Source organism: Nerophis ophidion, linkage group LG15 (genome assembly GCF_033978795.1).
Source record: "Nerophis ophidion isolate RoL-2023_Sa linkage group LG15, RoL_Noph_v1.0, whole genome shotgun sequence".
NCBI lineage: Eukaryota > Metazoa > Chordata > Actinopteri > Syngnathiformes > Syngnathidae > Nerophis > Nerophis ophidion.
In genome coordinates this window covers 52,176,347-52,193,185 of record NC_084625.1, presented here as the reverse complement: position 1 = coordinate 52,193,185, position 16,839 = coordinate 52,176,347, and the positions used below count along the sequence as shown (strand labels likewise).

At 36.6% G+C, this 16,839-nt stretch overlaps 1 protein-coding gene across 1 annotated transcript in view; it reads left to right on the top strand.

The window, feature by feature from the left end:
- Window positions 1-16,839, top strand: part of LOC133569800 (partitioning defective 3 homolog) — a 529,671-nt gene that overhangs the window by 500,338 nt on the left and 12,494 nt on the right. Inside the window, exon 21 of the mRNA XM_061922423.1 lies at window positions 6,831-6,951. Coding sequence (XP_061778407.1) covers window positions 6,831-6,951 — 121 coding nt within the window. The remainder of the gene's footprint in view (window positions 1-6,830; window positions 6,952-16,839) is intronic.

Here is a 16,839-nt window from a genome sequence, read left to right as displayed (position 1 = left end):
ACAGTTTGGATGAAGTTTTACCAGCTTATTTGGCACCGATGTGATCCTGCATGCATGCAAGAGTCACTTCATACCTGTAACCTTTCTTTCATTCGGTGCATATTCATTGTTCTTTTCCGCCCTGTGTCTCGTGTTTATTAATTAGTGACATTATCTGCGGACATAAACGACACAAATGCATCTATGCAGACCGAAAGTTCATTGAGTAGAAACCTTAGACCTGATGTAGCAGTACTGACAAAAAATGTAAAAAAAATATATATTTAATGTGCACTAAATATATTTTTCATGTAATAAAAAAAATAGTATAACAGAAAAAAAGAATAATAATAAATAAATAAAAAAGATAATAGGGAACCGGTTAAAACAGGGGTGCCCACACTTCTTCTGCAGGCGAGCTACTTTTCAATTGACTAACTCGAGGGGATCTACCTCATTTATATATATCATTTATATTTATTTATTTATGAAAGAGACATTTTTGTAAACAAGTTAAACGTGTTTAATGATAATACAAGCATGTGTAACACATATAGATGTCTTTCTTTCACGAAGACAAGAATATAAGTTGGTGTATTACCTGATTCTGATGACTTGCATTGATTGGAATCAGACAGTAATGATGATAACGGCCACATTTTCAAATGGAGGAGAAACAAAGTTGTCCTTTCTGTACAATACCACATGAAAGTGGTTGCTTTTTGGCATCTAATTCATCCAGCTTCCATACACTTTACAAGAAAAACATTGGCGGCAAATTCCGTAGCTTGCTTGATTGACATTCACGGCACCCGAGGGTCTTGTGAGATGACGCTGGCTGCTGCCAGTTCATTATTATGAAAAAATGACAGAGAGGAAGGCGAGAAACACTTTTTATTTCAACAGACTTTCGCGCCGTCCCTTCCGTCAAAACTCTAAAGGCCGACTGCACATTTCCTATCTTCACAATAAAAGCCCTGCTTCATGCTGCCTGCGCTAACAAAATAAGAGTCTCGGCTTGTGCACGCCAGTTTTCCGAGACTCTGTATTTAGTTAGCGCAGGCAGCATGAAGCAGGGCTTTTATTGTGAAGATAGGAAATGTGCAGGCGGCCTTTAGAGTTTTGACGGAAGGTACGGTGCGAGAGTCTGTTGAAATAAAAAGTGTTTCTGGCCTTCCTCTCGGTCATATTTTCATAATAATGATCTTGCAGCAGCCAGCGTCATCTCACAAGACCCTCCGGTACCGTGAATGTCATTTAAGTGACGTCTTGGTGAAGATTGATGATCACTCATTTTTAGGTCTATTTTTTTTTTTAAAAGCCTGGCTGGAGATGGACTGACACACCCCCCGCGGTCGACTGGTAGCTCGCGATCGACGTAATGGGCACCCCTGGGTTAAAATATCGTGTTCATAAACTGTCAAAAAAAATCGGTATTGGTATCGGCCGATCTAAAATAAACCTTGATGGGAACATAGCTATTGTGCTGCGATTTCATGCCAAAGGTTGTCTTGTTTCCGCAGAACTGGTCTTGTGGTCCTAACAATGCGGTCGTGTTCCAGCAAGCGGGTGTGAACAGGCTTTGTTAGGAATGAATGAAATCAGGGAAAAGATATATTAGTGGAAGAAGCAACATTGATTTTTCCATGGGCAGCTCTTCAGCTAACTGAAAGCATTAGCCGAGCACTTCATTGCAAGGAGCGTGTAAGCGAGGACTTCCTGCAGTCGTAGGAATCAAACGGAGTACAACTAATACAATCGATCTCGCTATGAAAGGACACGAGTGCTACTTGGGCTCCAAGTTAGCCCTCATTCTGCTATTAATGGAGTTTGATTGGCAGCCTGTCCTGCGGCCCATTAGCATAGCGCTCATTCTCGTCGGCTATGATTGCATCATTACTCCCAGGATCCTCTGGGCCCACATGAACAATGGTGTGTAACGGACGTACCGGTGGTAAGTGCTCGGCACGAGAATGGCAGCTCTTCAATGTGTTGAGTGTTTTTTGTAATTCCTCTACATTACTGTTAGAATAATTATGTACAAGTTATCACACAACTCTTATGCTTAAAGGCCGTTGCTATAGTTAGTATCAATTGTGCTGAAGTTGGACTTTTCTATTTGCGCAAAGGCACACAGATAGCGGTATGTTTCCAGACCCTGCCTGCTGACAGCCAAGGACGGACTTCGAGTACCTTGACGCAGACAAAACGGAGACAGGGCGAAATCACGTGTGTCAGCACATTTCCATTCTGAATAATCACGTAATGTGTCTACTGGGATTAACCCTCCCTTTAGAAGCAGCCTCAGTGATGTTAACTAGGGAACTCCTGAATAAATAGAGGAGCGCGGGGGCTGTGCCTTAGAGCGTAGGTTGGAACTGTAACTGAGTGTGCAGCCCAATATGTTTCTCCTCATGAGCAAAACTGAACTGCGTCTCTGCCCGATTCCTTGCTTCTTGTTTTGTGTAATAGATAGTTCGGTGTTTGATTCTGCAAGGTTCAAGGTGTCAAAGTCAAGGCCCAGGGGCCAGATGAAAATACATTTTTACCTATAAAATATTTTTTTTGTCTTGAAAATCAACTCTTACCTTGAAAATCAACGTTTAACTGGAAAATATTTTTTTATCTTAAAAATCAACATTTACCTTGAAAATCATGTTTTGTCTTTAAAACCAACTTTTACCTTGAAAATCATTTTTTGTCTTTAAATCACCATTTTACCTTGACAATCAACTTTTACCTTGAAAATCAACTTTTACTTTGAAAATTCATTTTTTGTCTTAAATAAACTTTTACCTTAAAAATTCATTTTTTGTCTTGAAAATCAACTTTTACCTTGAAAATCAATGTCTACCTTGAAAATTATTTATTTCTCTTGAAAATCAACATTTTACCTTTAAAATGATTTTTTTTTGTCTTGACATTCAACTTTTACTTTGAAAATCATTTTTTATCTTGAAAATCAACTTTTACCTTGAAAATCTTTTTTGTCTTGAAAATCAACTTTTACCTTGAAAATAATGTTTTGTCTTGAAAATCAATTTTTACTTTGAAAATGAACTTTTCCCTTGAAAATAATTTTTTGTCTTGAAAATCAACTTTTTCCTTGAAAATCATTTTTTGTCTTGAAAATCAACTTTTACCTTGAAAATCATTTTTTGTCTTGAAAATCAACTTTTACTTTGAAAATCATTTTTTGTCTTGAAAATCAACGTTTACTTTGAAAATCATTTTTTGTTTTGAAAATTAAATTTTTCTTTGAAAATCATTTTTTTCTTTGAAAATCATTTTTTTCCTTGAAAATATTTTTTGTCTTGAAAATCAACTTTTACCTTGAAAATCAACATTTGCCTTGAAAATAATTTTTTGTCTTAAAAATCAACGTTTACCTTGAAAATCATTTTTTGTCTTTAAAACCAACTTTTACCTTGAAAATTACTTTTGTCTTTAAAATCAACTTTTAACTTGAAAATTATTTTTTGTCTTGACGTTCAACTTTTACCTTGAAAATCATTTTTTGTATTGAAAATGAACTTTTACCGCGAAAATCATTTTTTATCTTGAAAATCAAATTTTACTTTGAAAATCAACTTTTGCCTTGAAAATCTTTTTTTGTCTTGAAAATCAACTTTTACCTCGAAAATCATTTTGTCTTGAAAATCAGCTTTTACTTTGAAAATAATTTTTTGTCTTGAAAATCAACTTTTACTTTGAAAATCATTTTTTGTCTTGAAAATCAACGTTTACTTTGAAAATCATTTTTTGTTTTGAAAATTAACTTTTTCTTTGAAAATCATTTTTTTCTTTGAAAATCATTTTTTGTTTTGAAAATTAACTTTTTCTTTGAAAATCATTTTTTTCTTTGAAAATCATTTTTTTCCTTGAAAATATTTTTTGTCTTGAAAATCAACTTTTACCTTGAAAATCAACATTTGCCTTGAAAATAATTTTTTGTCTTAAAAATCAACGTTTACCTTGAAAATCATTTTTTGTCTTTAAAACCAACTTTTACCTTGAAAATTACTTTTGTCTTTAAAATCAACTTTTAACTTGAAAATTATTTTTTGTCTTGACGTTCAACTTTTACCTTGAAAATCATTTTTTGTCTTTAAAACCAACTTTTACCTTGAAAATTACTTTTGTCTTTAAAATCAACTTTTACCTTGAAAATCCATTTTTTTTCTTGACGTTCAACTTTTACCTTGAAAATCATTTTTTGTATTGAAAATGAACTTTTACCGCGAAAATCATTTTTTATCTTGAAAATCAAATTTTACTTTGAAAATCAACTTTTGCCTTGAAAATCTTTTTTTGTCTTGAAAATCAACTTTTACCTCGAAAATCATTTTGTCTTGAAAATCAGCTTTTACTTTGAAAATAATTTTTTGTCTTGAAAATCAACTTTTACCTCGAAAATTATTTTTTGTCTTGAAAATCAACTTTTACTTTGAAAATAATTTTTTGTTTTGAAAATCAACTTTTACCTTGAAAATAATTTTTCTCCTTGAAAATATTTTTTTGTCTTGAAAATCAACTTGAAAATGAAGTCATCATCGGGACAGCGTGGCGGGGTTGGCAGAGTGGCCGTGCCAGCAACCTGAGGGTTCCTGGTTCGATCCCCACCTTCAACCAACCTACTCACGTCCGTTGTGCCCATGAGCGAGACACGTCGCCCTTGCTCCTGATGGGTCGTGGTTAACGCCTTGCATGGCAGCTCCCGCCATCAGTGTGTGAATGTGTGTGTGTGTGAATGTGGAAATAGTGTCCAAGCGTATACAAGTATAACCCATTTACCATTTTATGTGGCCCGCGAAAGTCTGGACATACAGAACAGGTCAAAAGTTTGGACACACCTTCTCATTTCAATGCATTTCCTTTATTTTCATGACTATTTACATTGTAGATTGTCACTGAAGGCATTAAAACTATGACACCTGTGACGTGAAAACCATTTCCGGTGACTATGTGACCAATCTAAGTCTAACACTAGTTCTGACCAGTCTAAGACAAGATCTGACCAGTCCAAGTCTAAAACCAAATCTGACCAAAATAAAAATCTCAGACAAGATCTGACCAATCTCAGTCTTAGACTAGATCTGATCAATCTAAGTCTAAGACTAGGTCTGATCAATCTCAAGTCTAAGACTAAACGTGACCAATCTAAGGCTAGACCTGACCAATCTAAGTCTAAGACCAAATCTGACCAAAATAAAAGTCGAAGACCAGGTGTTCCAAAGCCTAAGTTCTTGGTATACCTGTCTGTGCCAGAAGGTCTTTGTCTCACCTTCATCATACTTTATTGGCAAGATGGTGTGTCAGTCAGACAAAGGTGGGTTGACTTGATCAATTCATTTTAAACGATTTTCAGGATTTCTACACATATTAAACTGGACAGATTCTAAGGTTCTGGCTTTAAGTTTCAGACCCAGAATTCTCTCCAGTGGACTTTTATGTTTTGCATGGTAGGGACACTTCCTCCCCCCCCAAATGGTGCAACTCTGACAAAAGCAACTTCAGCGGCAGGTCCAAGTGTGTCGGTTTATGTGGTCGTCACTAAAGCCTAAAGCCTGACCTGATGTCTTCTCATGCTCTTGTTGTTGTTCTCCGAAATATCATACTTAGTTCTGTTCCTCGCGTTCTCCCTTTGTTTACGTTCTCGTTGCTGGCAGCATTTCAGCTCACACTGTCAGACTTCTCCCTGACAGTTTGGTCTATGTCTTAGTTTTTCCTCTGCATTTGTCTTTCCTTTCTTTAGTTCCTGTCAGCACTTTTATTTTAGTTCTGTTTCCTGTTTGTGTCTCTGAGTGCTGTGTCCCCTCAGCTGTGGCTGGCCACACCTGGTGTCAATCAGCCAGCCACTATTTAGACCTGTTTTCTCCTCCAATCAGTGCTGGATTATTCTGTCAGAGTGAGTTTGTGACGAACCCCAAGATGCAGAGATGGTGGCAGGCATTGAATAAGAAAACATGATTTTATTTAACACTAATACAAAACCAAACAAAAGGCGGAGAACAAACTTGGCTATGAACAAAAACACTTACTGTGACACGAAGGAAGTATGGCGTGAGCAGAGTGAACAGAAGTAGAAACAGCTACAACGATAAGTAATAACGACATTGACAGGTAGTGGTGAGAAGAGGTAACGACACGATAATAATCCAGCACTGACTGGAGGAGAAGCTCGGTCTAAATAGTGTCTGGCTGATTGACACCAGGTGTGGCCAGTTGCCAGTCAGCCACAGCTGAGGGCACACAGCACTCAGAGAGACAAACAGGACCAAAATAAGAGTGCTGACAGGAAACAAAGAGAAATGCAGAGGAAAAACTAAGACATAGACCAAACTGTTTCTATATCTTGATTAGTGTCCCCACCTGTTGCGATCATTAATCACGCGTTCATTCGGAGCTGGTCCGTTGTTTGCTGCTGGACACAGTTTGTGTTTGGCGTTACGCTACCACCTCTGTTTTTTTATGCTATGCTAAGCTACATTTTTTTTTACCCTTTGCTCCACATGCTGTTCTGTGTTTTGCTTCAATATTGGGTTGAAAGACTGTCCTTCACGCCCCTTCCGGTCCTGGGAACACTAGCAACCGTACGACGCAACAAGAACTGTTCCAAACAGAACTGAATTGAGCCGGACAAGATCTAGAAACGCTCAGGGTGGAAGTGGTCGGTTGATGGAAGGCACTAATGACTGACAGATGCAGTTAGGCACGACTCAGCTTCAACATGTGATTCCAATATTCCAAACAATAACAGACTGACTCGGTTCCAGGTGGCCATTACCTGTAAATGTGCGCCTAGACTATTTGGAGAGATAACAGCTTGCTCCTCTCTGTCTCCCACTTAGCAATCAGACGGCTCCCAGTAACCATGACCGGATACAAAGGCTCAGAAACGAGTTCCAGCAGGCCAAGCAGGACGACGACCCGGTGGACCACCGGCACTCCTACAGCTTGGATCAGACTTGGGTGAGTATCATCTGCTATCTGAGGACTTGAAATAAGTCATTTATGTTTGATTGCATTTTCTTAAGTGGGTTCAGTTGCACGAATAAAACACACCGGTCAATTCCAAGTTCTTTGGGATGTTGAGTAAAAAGGACCCCAGAGACAGAACGCTACAATACCATGTTTTACTGAAGCTTTAGGAGACCAGCCCATACGACGCGACCGTAGCATCAGCAAGCTCGGTCTAAATCCAGACAAAGTGAGTCGGTTCATGTAGAGCGAAAATGCCTACTCAGTCGCCTAGTGGTTACAGTGTCCGCCCTGAGATCAGTAGGTTCTGAGTTCAAACCCCGGCCGAGTCATACCAAAGACTATAAAAATGGGACCCATTACCGCCATGCTTGGCACCCAGCATCCATCCACCCATCCATGGTCTACTGCTTATTCCCTTCGGGATCGCGGGGGGCGCCGGCGCCTATCTTAGCTACAATCGGGCGGAAGGCGGAGTACACCCTGGACAAGTCGCCACCATATTGCGGGGCCAACACAAATAGACAAACATTCACACTCACATACTAGGGACCATTTAGTGTTGCCAATAAACCTATCCCCAGGTGCATGTCTTTCGAAGTGGGAGGGGCCTATCCCCAGGTGCATGTAGTTGGAGGTGGGAGGGGCCTATCCCCAGGTGCATTTCTTTGGAGGTGGGAGGGGCCTATCCCCAGGTGCATGTCTTTGGAGGTGGGAGGGGCCTATCCCCAGGTGCATGTCTTTGGAGGTGGGAGGAAGCCGGAGTACCCGGAGGTAACCCACGCAGTCACGGGGAGAACATGCAAACTCCACACAGAAAGATCCCGAACCTGGGATTGAACTCAGGACCTTCGTATTGTGCAGGCAGACGCACTAACCCCTCTGTTCCACCGTGCTGCCCTTGGATGGCATATATGTTGAGTAAATATGCAAAATACCTACTCAGTGACGTAGTGGTTTGAGTGTCCGCCCCGAGATCGGTAGGTTGGGAGTTCAAACCCCGGCCGAGTCATACAAAAGACTATAAAAATGGGAGCCGATACCTTCCTGCTTGGCAGTCAGCATCAAGGGTTGGAATTGGGGGTTAAATCACCAAAAAATGATTCCTGGGCGCGGCACGGGTGTTGCTCACTGCTCCCCTCACCTGGACAAGGGGACGAGTCAAATGCAGACAACAAAGTTCACCAGGACCTTGTGTGTGTGTGTGTGTGACAATAATTGGAACTTTACCTTTAAATGGCCCCTCTCGCCCTAGAAAGGAGTACAGCTGCTTCTTCAAAACAGTTAAGGAGCTGGCCAAAACTGCTCCGCGAGCCGTTAAAAGATGAAACAAAGAGTTTACTCGCGGACATAAGATAAAAACTAAGGAGGTCACGAGAAGACACACCACATGGGAGAATACTAACTGCTTTAACCTTCCTCTTGTGTTAGCTTTCTGTTACCATCTCTTATGTTAACGGGTCGGTTTTGACCCATGTTTTAAATCAGCTGTAAAATACACTAAAAACAATTATCTATCATCCAATTTGTTTCTCATCTCTTGGTTACCTCGTTAGGTTTCCTTATCCATGACAATATTGGTTTTAATATTTTTGGTGTGGGCCATTGGGCCTTTTTTTTGTCAGTAAACCCCTCGATTTCAATTGAAAAAAATGGTAAAACGAACCTGAAGAGAATCGTATAAATAAAATAAAAAGTTTGTTGTGTTACCTGACCATTACTGAGGGGTATTAGAACACATCTCTTAAATACATTTGTTTTATTTATTTTTTCATTTTAATAATTTTAACATAGTTACAACTCTATACTGAATTGACCTCAAATGTCTGGACATTTTAGTTTTTAAATGCATAAAAGAACCACATAAATTGTGTTTGTTTTTGTACTGGATAACAAGGTAAAGCTCACATGATTGGGAGAGGAACTGGCCGTCAGTGTGTTCAGTTTCGGCTCTACTTAGTGCTTTATAGTCTTATTTTTTATAACTGGGTCGAAACCGACCCTAACAACACCAATGTCATAATTTCAACCAGAGCATTTTATAATTTAGTGAAACAAAAAAAACAAGTTTTATTTTGTTGAAATAGAGCTTCCTGACAAAGTCAATCAATCAATCAATGTTTATTTATACAGCCCCAAATCACAAATGTCTCAAAGGACTGCACAAATCATTACGACTACAACATCCTCGGAAGAACCCACAAAAGGGCAAGGAAAACTCACACCCAGTGGGCAGGGAGAATTCACATTCAGTGGGACGCCAGCGACAATGCTGACTATGAGAAACCTTGGAGAGGACCTCAGATGTGGGCAACCCCCCCCCTCTAGGGGACCGAAAGCAATGGATGTCGAGCGGGTCTAACATGATACTGTGAAAGTTCAATCCATAGTGGCTCCAAGACAGCAGTGAGAGTCCCGTCCACAGGAAACCATCTCAAGCGGATCAGCAGCGTAGAGATGTCCCCAACCGATACAGGCGAGCGGTCCATCCTGGGTCCCGACGAGCAGTCCATCCTGGGTCTCGACTCTGGACAGTCAGTACTTCATCCATGGTCATCGGACCGGACCCCCTCCACAAGGGAGGGGGGGACATAGGAGAAAGAAAAGAAGCGGCAGATCAACTGGTCTAAAAAGGAGGTCTATTTAAAGGCTAGAGTATACAGATGAGTTTTAAGATGAGACTTAAATGCTTCTACTGAGGTAGCATCTCGAACTGTTACCGGGAGGGCAAAGTCAAAATGCCTTGATGCATAAAAATACATTTATGTGGTTCTTTTATGCATTTAAAAACTAAAACGGGTCGATGCCGACCCTAACACAAGACGAAGGTTAAACATGACTATGGATTCTAATAGAACACTTAAAAATATCTCGTTCGCACAGTTCCTTGCTCTGCGGTTGATTGACAACAACGGAATTTACTTTTCAAAGTTGGGATCATTCAAGAACGTTAATTTGTTCATCAATTTACACTCGATGTGTAATTCCTCACTGCTGTTTGACATGGAAACGTACACATTATGTACAGTTTGAAGGCATCCTACTAGGCAAAAACCAACTGTTTTGTAACTGTTTTTTGTGTAAACCCGAAGAGCTTCGTGCAAGCTGTTGCCATTGCGACTAAAATAACATATAAACATATACACCACAGTGTATATGTTTATTTTACTTTTTATTCATGGCTGTATGTAGAAGTGTCTGCTTGTATCTGCTGCTTTAATGTCTTTAATGTCTTCTGTGTTCTTTGATGTTTGATGTTTCCCTCTTACACACATGGAAGAGGGATGTGTACTATGGTTATGAGTTCTTGTTGGGTTTTTTTCCCTTGGCTTCAGTCTGCACCCCCACTCCAGGGCCCAGGCTAAGACCGATTTTTTTTTAAATTTTATTTTAATCTTCTATTCTTTCCCCCCCCTTGTTTACCTGTATGTCATCTTTTTTGTAAGGGGCGCTGGAAGCCGGGAGACCCGTCAGCGATCCTGTTCTGTCTCCCTGTAATGTTTGTCTGATCTTGAATGGGATTGTGCTGAAAATTGTAATTTTCCGGAAGGAACTCTCCTGACGGAATAAATAAAGTACCATCTAATCTAATCTAATCTAAAAAGTAGCGTACAGTTCTAATGTATATACAAATATGTCGTCTTTGTCGCATATTCAACTGAATATGAGTTGAAAAGGATTGTATTGTGTTTATATTTACATCTAACACAATTTCCCAACTCATATGGAAACGGGGTTTGTATAAAACTCACTTTTTGGCACATATATTCCTGTTTTAATACAGTTTCTTTACATTGCGTGTGTGGAACATTTACATATGTTTAAACACTTTGAGCTTTATGGGAGCCAAGTAGTGTAATTGTTGGTATAAAACGGGCAACATTGCAGGTCAAAATGTCAGAATGTGAAAGTAATTGCTTTCAGTCTTGTTGCTATTGAGTGCTTGGCTGACATAGCAGAGTTCTGTTTTTGTTTTTCTTACTGGCGTAATAAGTTCCTGTGGGCCCTGGGACCACGCCGCCGCCTAAACCCCCACCGACCCTGACAGGACTACATTTATTTACCCTGGATTTGTTTCCATGTCGGCCACCAATCGCAGGTTAAATCTGAAACTGGACATCTGTCGCTTTCCCAATCTTTTCCTTCCCAGGCTCTCACTCAAAACCAGATTCTATCTTGTTTCCCCCTTCAATGTCTGAGCTTCTAATTGCTCCTGATTGTTGACATTGTGGAGCTTACCACCGTTATTCTGATGGTAATGAGATAAGGGTGCTGGCCTTGGACTACTGGAGTCTTTATTGCTGGGCTTTCATGTTGTTTTAGTGGTGCCGGGCACAGATTGACACAGGCGAGGCTTGTTAGGGGAGGTAGAAGAACATCCATGTCAGGGGTGTCCAAAGTGCGGCCCGGGGGCCATTTTTTAAACGGTCCCACGACACATTTTAAAAATACGATTGAAAAAATTTAAAACTTAAAAAGTGGTATAAAAGAGAAAATAAGTGAAATGTAACAAGAAAATGTTAAATGGTTGAATGGTAAAAAAATGGTGAAAAGATTAAAAACATAAAAAGTGATGTAAAAGAGCAAACAGGTGAAATGCAACAAGAAAATGTTGCAATGTTGACTCTAATAACACAAAAGTTGCCATGCAGGCTGTTTCTTTCTTTAAAACATAATAATAAATCAAAATCAATGACATTGTGAAATATTGACCTATTCAAGGCTCCAATTACGTCCAATAAATATTCCACTTTGAGATATTTTGGGGGAAAATTTGGCATTTTTTGTGTTTGCCATATAAAAATTATTTTTTTTAAATAAGGGCCGAAAACAAACAAACATAAACAACAATACAACTTATAATTAACGGATAGATCTGAGGATGATTTCGAGATTATTATGTTAAAAGTAAACAGTAAAAAAAACCCACTTTTGAATCCCCAATAATTTTAATGTGATTTGTTTTTAAGTGCCATTGCTCCAAAAATAATAATGAATTAAAATCAATGGTGTTATGAGTCATTGACCTTTTTAAGGCTCCAATTATTATATAATCTCAAATATTCCACTTAAAAATTTTATTGGGTGAAAATATTGCATGTTTTGTGTTTTTTCCATTAAAAACAGGGTTTTCTTCGACGAAAAGAGCATACAACTTAAATCTTTAAAAAAGTTATATTGACAGAATGACCTAATGTTGATATAGAGATTTAAAACTTGAAAAATAATACAAATAATAATACTGAATAATGACACATTTTTATTATTTGTTTTACCAATATCCTATGGGGACTGAGTGGAGGCCTAAATTTATATTTTTTATACATATTGGTTTTTAAAATAAAAAATATCAAAATGGGCCCTGCTTGCTTTGATTTTTCAGTGTGCGGCCCTAAGTGGAAAAAGTTTGGACACCCCTGATCTATGTCAACTGTTGGCACAGATCAGGGGAACTCTGGGGAACTTATTTTCAGCTGACTCCAGACTTGGGTCTGGATGTGGTGCCAGTAACACGACTGCTTGAACAGATGACTCGTACTCCCACGACTGCATCACAGACTAGATGACAGTTTCATCGTTATTTGATGTTTGTTGCTGATCAATCTTTTCGAGCTAAAAAAAAAAAAAACAGTGTCCAGTGTGTACTATAATTACCTCATCAGCTCTTTATTTGTGGCTCTTTTTTTTTTGCAGCCTACGGGAAACATGACACAATATTTCAAAATGTGGCGTTGTTTAACCCTTCAGTCCACTTAGTTCAAGACCAATGGATGCGCTCTAAAAAGTAGTTATAAATAAGTCATACATTGTTTTGTTTAACTTCCAACGCTATTCATTTTTCAGCAACGATTAGTCCTACTCATATATTTGTTTTTATATATTTATTATTTATATATTGTTATTTACAGATAAACACTTACATGTATTATTTATATATTGTTATCTACATATAAACACTGACATTTATCATCTATATCTTATTTACAGATAAACACTGACATTTACAATTTGATATTATTTACAGATAAACACTGACATTTATTATTTATATATTGTTATTTACAAATAAACACTGACATGTTTTATTTATATATCTAATTATTTACAGATAAACACTGACATGTATTATTCATATAAAGTTATTTACAGATAAACACTGACATTTATTATTTATATATTATTTACGGATAAACACTGACATTTATTGTTTATATATTGTTATTTACAGATAAACACTGACATTTATTATTTATGTTTTTTTATTTACAGATAAACACTGACATTTGTTATTTATATATTGTTATTTACAAATAAACACTGACATCTATTATTTATATATCTAATTATTTACAGATAAACACTGACATGTATTATTCATATAATGTTATTTACAGATAAACACTGACATTTATTATTTGTATATTATTTACAGATAAACACTGACGTTTATTGTTTATATATTGTTATTTACAGATAAACACTGACATTTATTATTTATGTTTTTTTATTTACAGATAAATACTAACATTTATCATTTATATGTTGTTATTTACGGATAAACACTGACATTTATCATGTATATATAGTTATTTAAAGATAAACTGACATGTATTATTTATATATCGTTATTGACAGATAAACACTGACATTTATTATTCATATAATGTTATTTACAGATAAACACTGACATTTATTATTTATATATTATTTACAGATAAACACTGACATTTATTGTTTATGTTTTTTTAATTTACAGATAAACACTGACATTTATCATCTATATCTTATTTACAGATAAACACTGATATTTATTATTTATGTTTTTTTTTATTTACAGATAAACACTGACATTTATTATTTGTATATTATGTGCAGATAAACACTGACATTTATTGTTTGTATATTGTTATTTACAGATAAACACTGACATTTATTATTTATGGGTGTTTTTATTTACAGATAAACACTGACATTTCTCATTTATATGTTGTTATTTACGGATAAACACTGACATTTATAATTTATATATTATATACAGATAAACACTGACATGTATTATTTATATATAGTTATTTAAAGATAAACTGACATGTATTATTTATATATCGTTATTTACAGATAAACACGGACATTTATTATTTATATAGTGTTATTTACAGAGAAACACTGACATGTATTATTTATATGTTGTTATTTACAGAGAAACACTGACATTTATTATTTATATATCGTTATTTACAGATAAACACTGACATTTATTATTCATATAATGTTATTTACAGAGAAACACTGACATTTAATATTGATGCATTGTTATTTACAGATTAATACTGACATTTACTATGTATATACTATTTGCAGATAAACACTGACATGTATTATTTACATATTGTTATTTAAAGATAATCACTGAATTGTATAATGTATATATTGTGATTTAGAAATAAACACTGACATTTATTATCTACATATTGTTTTTTATTGATAAGCACTTACATGTTATAATAACAATATTTTATTCATAGATAAACATTGACATTTATTACAGATAGACTTTGACATTTATTGTTTATATATGGTTATTTACAGATAAACACTGAAATTTTAGTATTTATATATTTTTATTTAGAAATAAACTGACATTATTCATATATTGTTATTTAGAAATAAACACTGACATGTATTATTTCTATATTATTATTTGCAGATAAACACTGACATTTTTTTATTTATGTTATTTAGTGATAAACTCTGACATGTATCACTTATATATAGTTATTTACAGATAAACACTGACATCATTGATATTTTTTATTTAGAGATAAACACTGACATGTATTATTTATATGTTGTTATTTATAAACACTGACATGTATTATTTATTTATTGTTATTTACAGATAAAAAACTGACTTATTATTTATGTTATTTAGAGATAAACACTGACATGTGTTATTGATATGTTGTTATTTACAGATAAAAACTGACATTTATTATTTATGTTATTTAGAAATAAGCACTGACGTGTTATTTATTTATTGTTATTTACAGATAAAAAACCGACTTATTATTTATGTTATTTAGAGATAAACACTGACATGTGTTAATGATATATTGTTATTTACAGATAAAGACTGACATTTATTATTTGTTATTTAGAAATAAGCACTGACATGTGTTATTGATATATTGTTATTTACAGATAAACACTGACACAAACCACACACTTCTACAGGAAGACATAGTTCCAGGAACCGCTAGAAAAGGGCCTAAGAAGGGACGACAACATAGACCGCTGACATAGGTTGTCTACTAAGACCAATATGGAGCAAAGATCATTAGAAAAAATCAGCAAAAACCAAAACAAAAATGTCATTATTTTGTCAGCAGTATGTCCTATATTGCCAGTTCCACAAATTGTAGAAAAACAAGGTTGACATTGTGACATGTGATAGAACCAAAGAAACAGGAAACAGTAACCCTCACCACTTCCTATCTGATGGTTCTGCTGCCCTAAGCGACAAACCCTAACGACCACCAAGAATCCAGCTTGTTTGTCCTTAATTGGCGGAACCGAGTCGTTACGGACCGTTTTTGATCGTTATCGATATCCGACCCAGTTTTTTTTCCCAAAATACCTCGATGTACAAGTCAGGCAGCTGCTGCAAGGAAACTTACGCTCCGTAATATCATCAAAAGCTTCAGAGAATCTGGAGAAATCACTGCGCATAAGCCAGGATATTATGGATTTTCGATCACTCGGGCGATACTCCATTAAAAAGCCACTTCAGTGTGTAAAGGATATCACCACACGGGCTCAGGAACACTTCAGAAAACCACTGTCAGTAACTAAAGTTGGTCGCTACATCTTTAAGTGTAAGTTAAAGCTCTACTATGCAAAGCCAAAGCCATTTATCAACAACATCCAGAACCGCCGCCGGCTTCTCTGGGCCCGAGATCATCTAAGATGGACTGATGCAAAGTGTGTAATTGTTCTGTGGTCTGACGAGTCTACATTTCAAATTGATTTTGGAAATTTTTGACATTGTGTCATCCGGACCAAAGGGGAAGTGAACCATCCAGACTGTTATACGTGCAAAGTTCAAAAGCCAGCATCTGTGATGGTATGGGGGTGTATTAGTGCCCAAGGCATGGGTAACTTACACATCTGTGAAGGCACCATTAATGCTGAAAGGTACATACAGGTTTTGGAACAACATATGCTGCCGTCTTTTTCATGGACGCCCCTGCTTATTTCAGCAAGACAATGCCGAGCCCCATTCAGCCCGTGTTACAACAGTGTGGCTTCGTAAAAGAAGAGTGCGGGTACTTTCCTGGCCCGCCTGCAGTCCAGACCTGTCTCCCATCAAAAATGTGTGGTGCATTATGAAGCGTAAAATACGACAGCGGAGACCCCGGACTGTTGAAGGACTGAAGCGCTACATAAAACAAGAATGGGAAAGAATTCCACTTTCAAAGCTTCAACAATTAGTTTCCTCAGTTCCCAAATGTTTATTGAGTGTTGTTAAAAGAAAAGGTGATGTAACACAGTGGTGAACATGCCCTTTCCCAACTACTTTGGCACGTGTTGCAGCCATGAAATTCTAAGTTGCAAAAAAAATGAAGTTTATGAGTTTGAACATCAAATATGTTGTCTTTGTAGCATATTCAACTGAATATGGGTTGAAAAGGATTTGCAAATCATTGTATTCTGTTTATATTTACATCTAACACCATTTCCCAACTCATATGGAAACAGGGTTTGAACACATAGACGACACTTCATTAACATTAAAATATGTTATCAAGAAATGTTAAAAACACTTTAGTCCCTCCATATTGCTGCAAATGATGCAGCTTTGACTCGAGTGATGTCTTC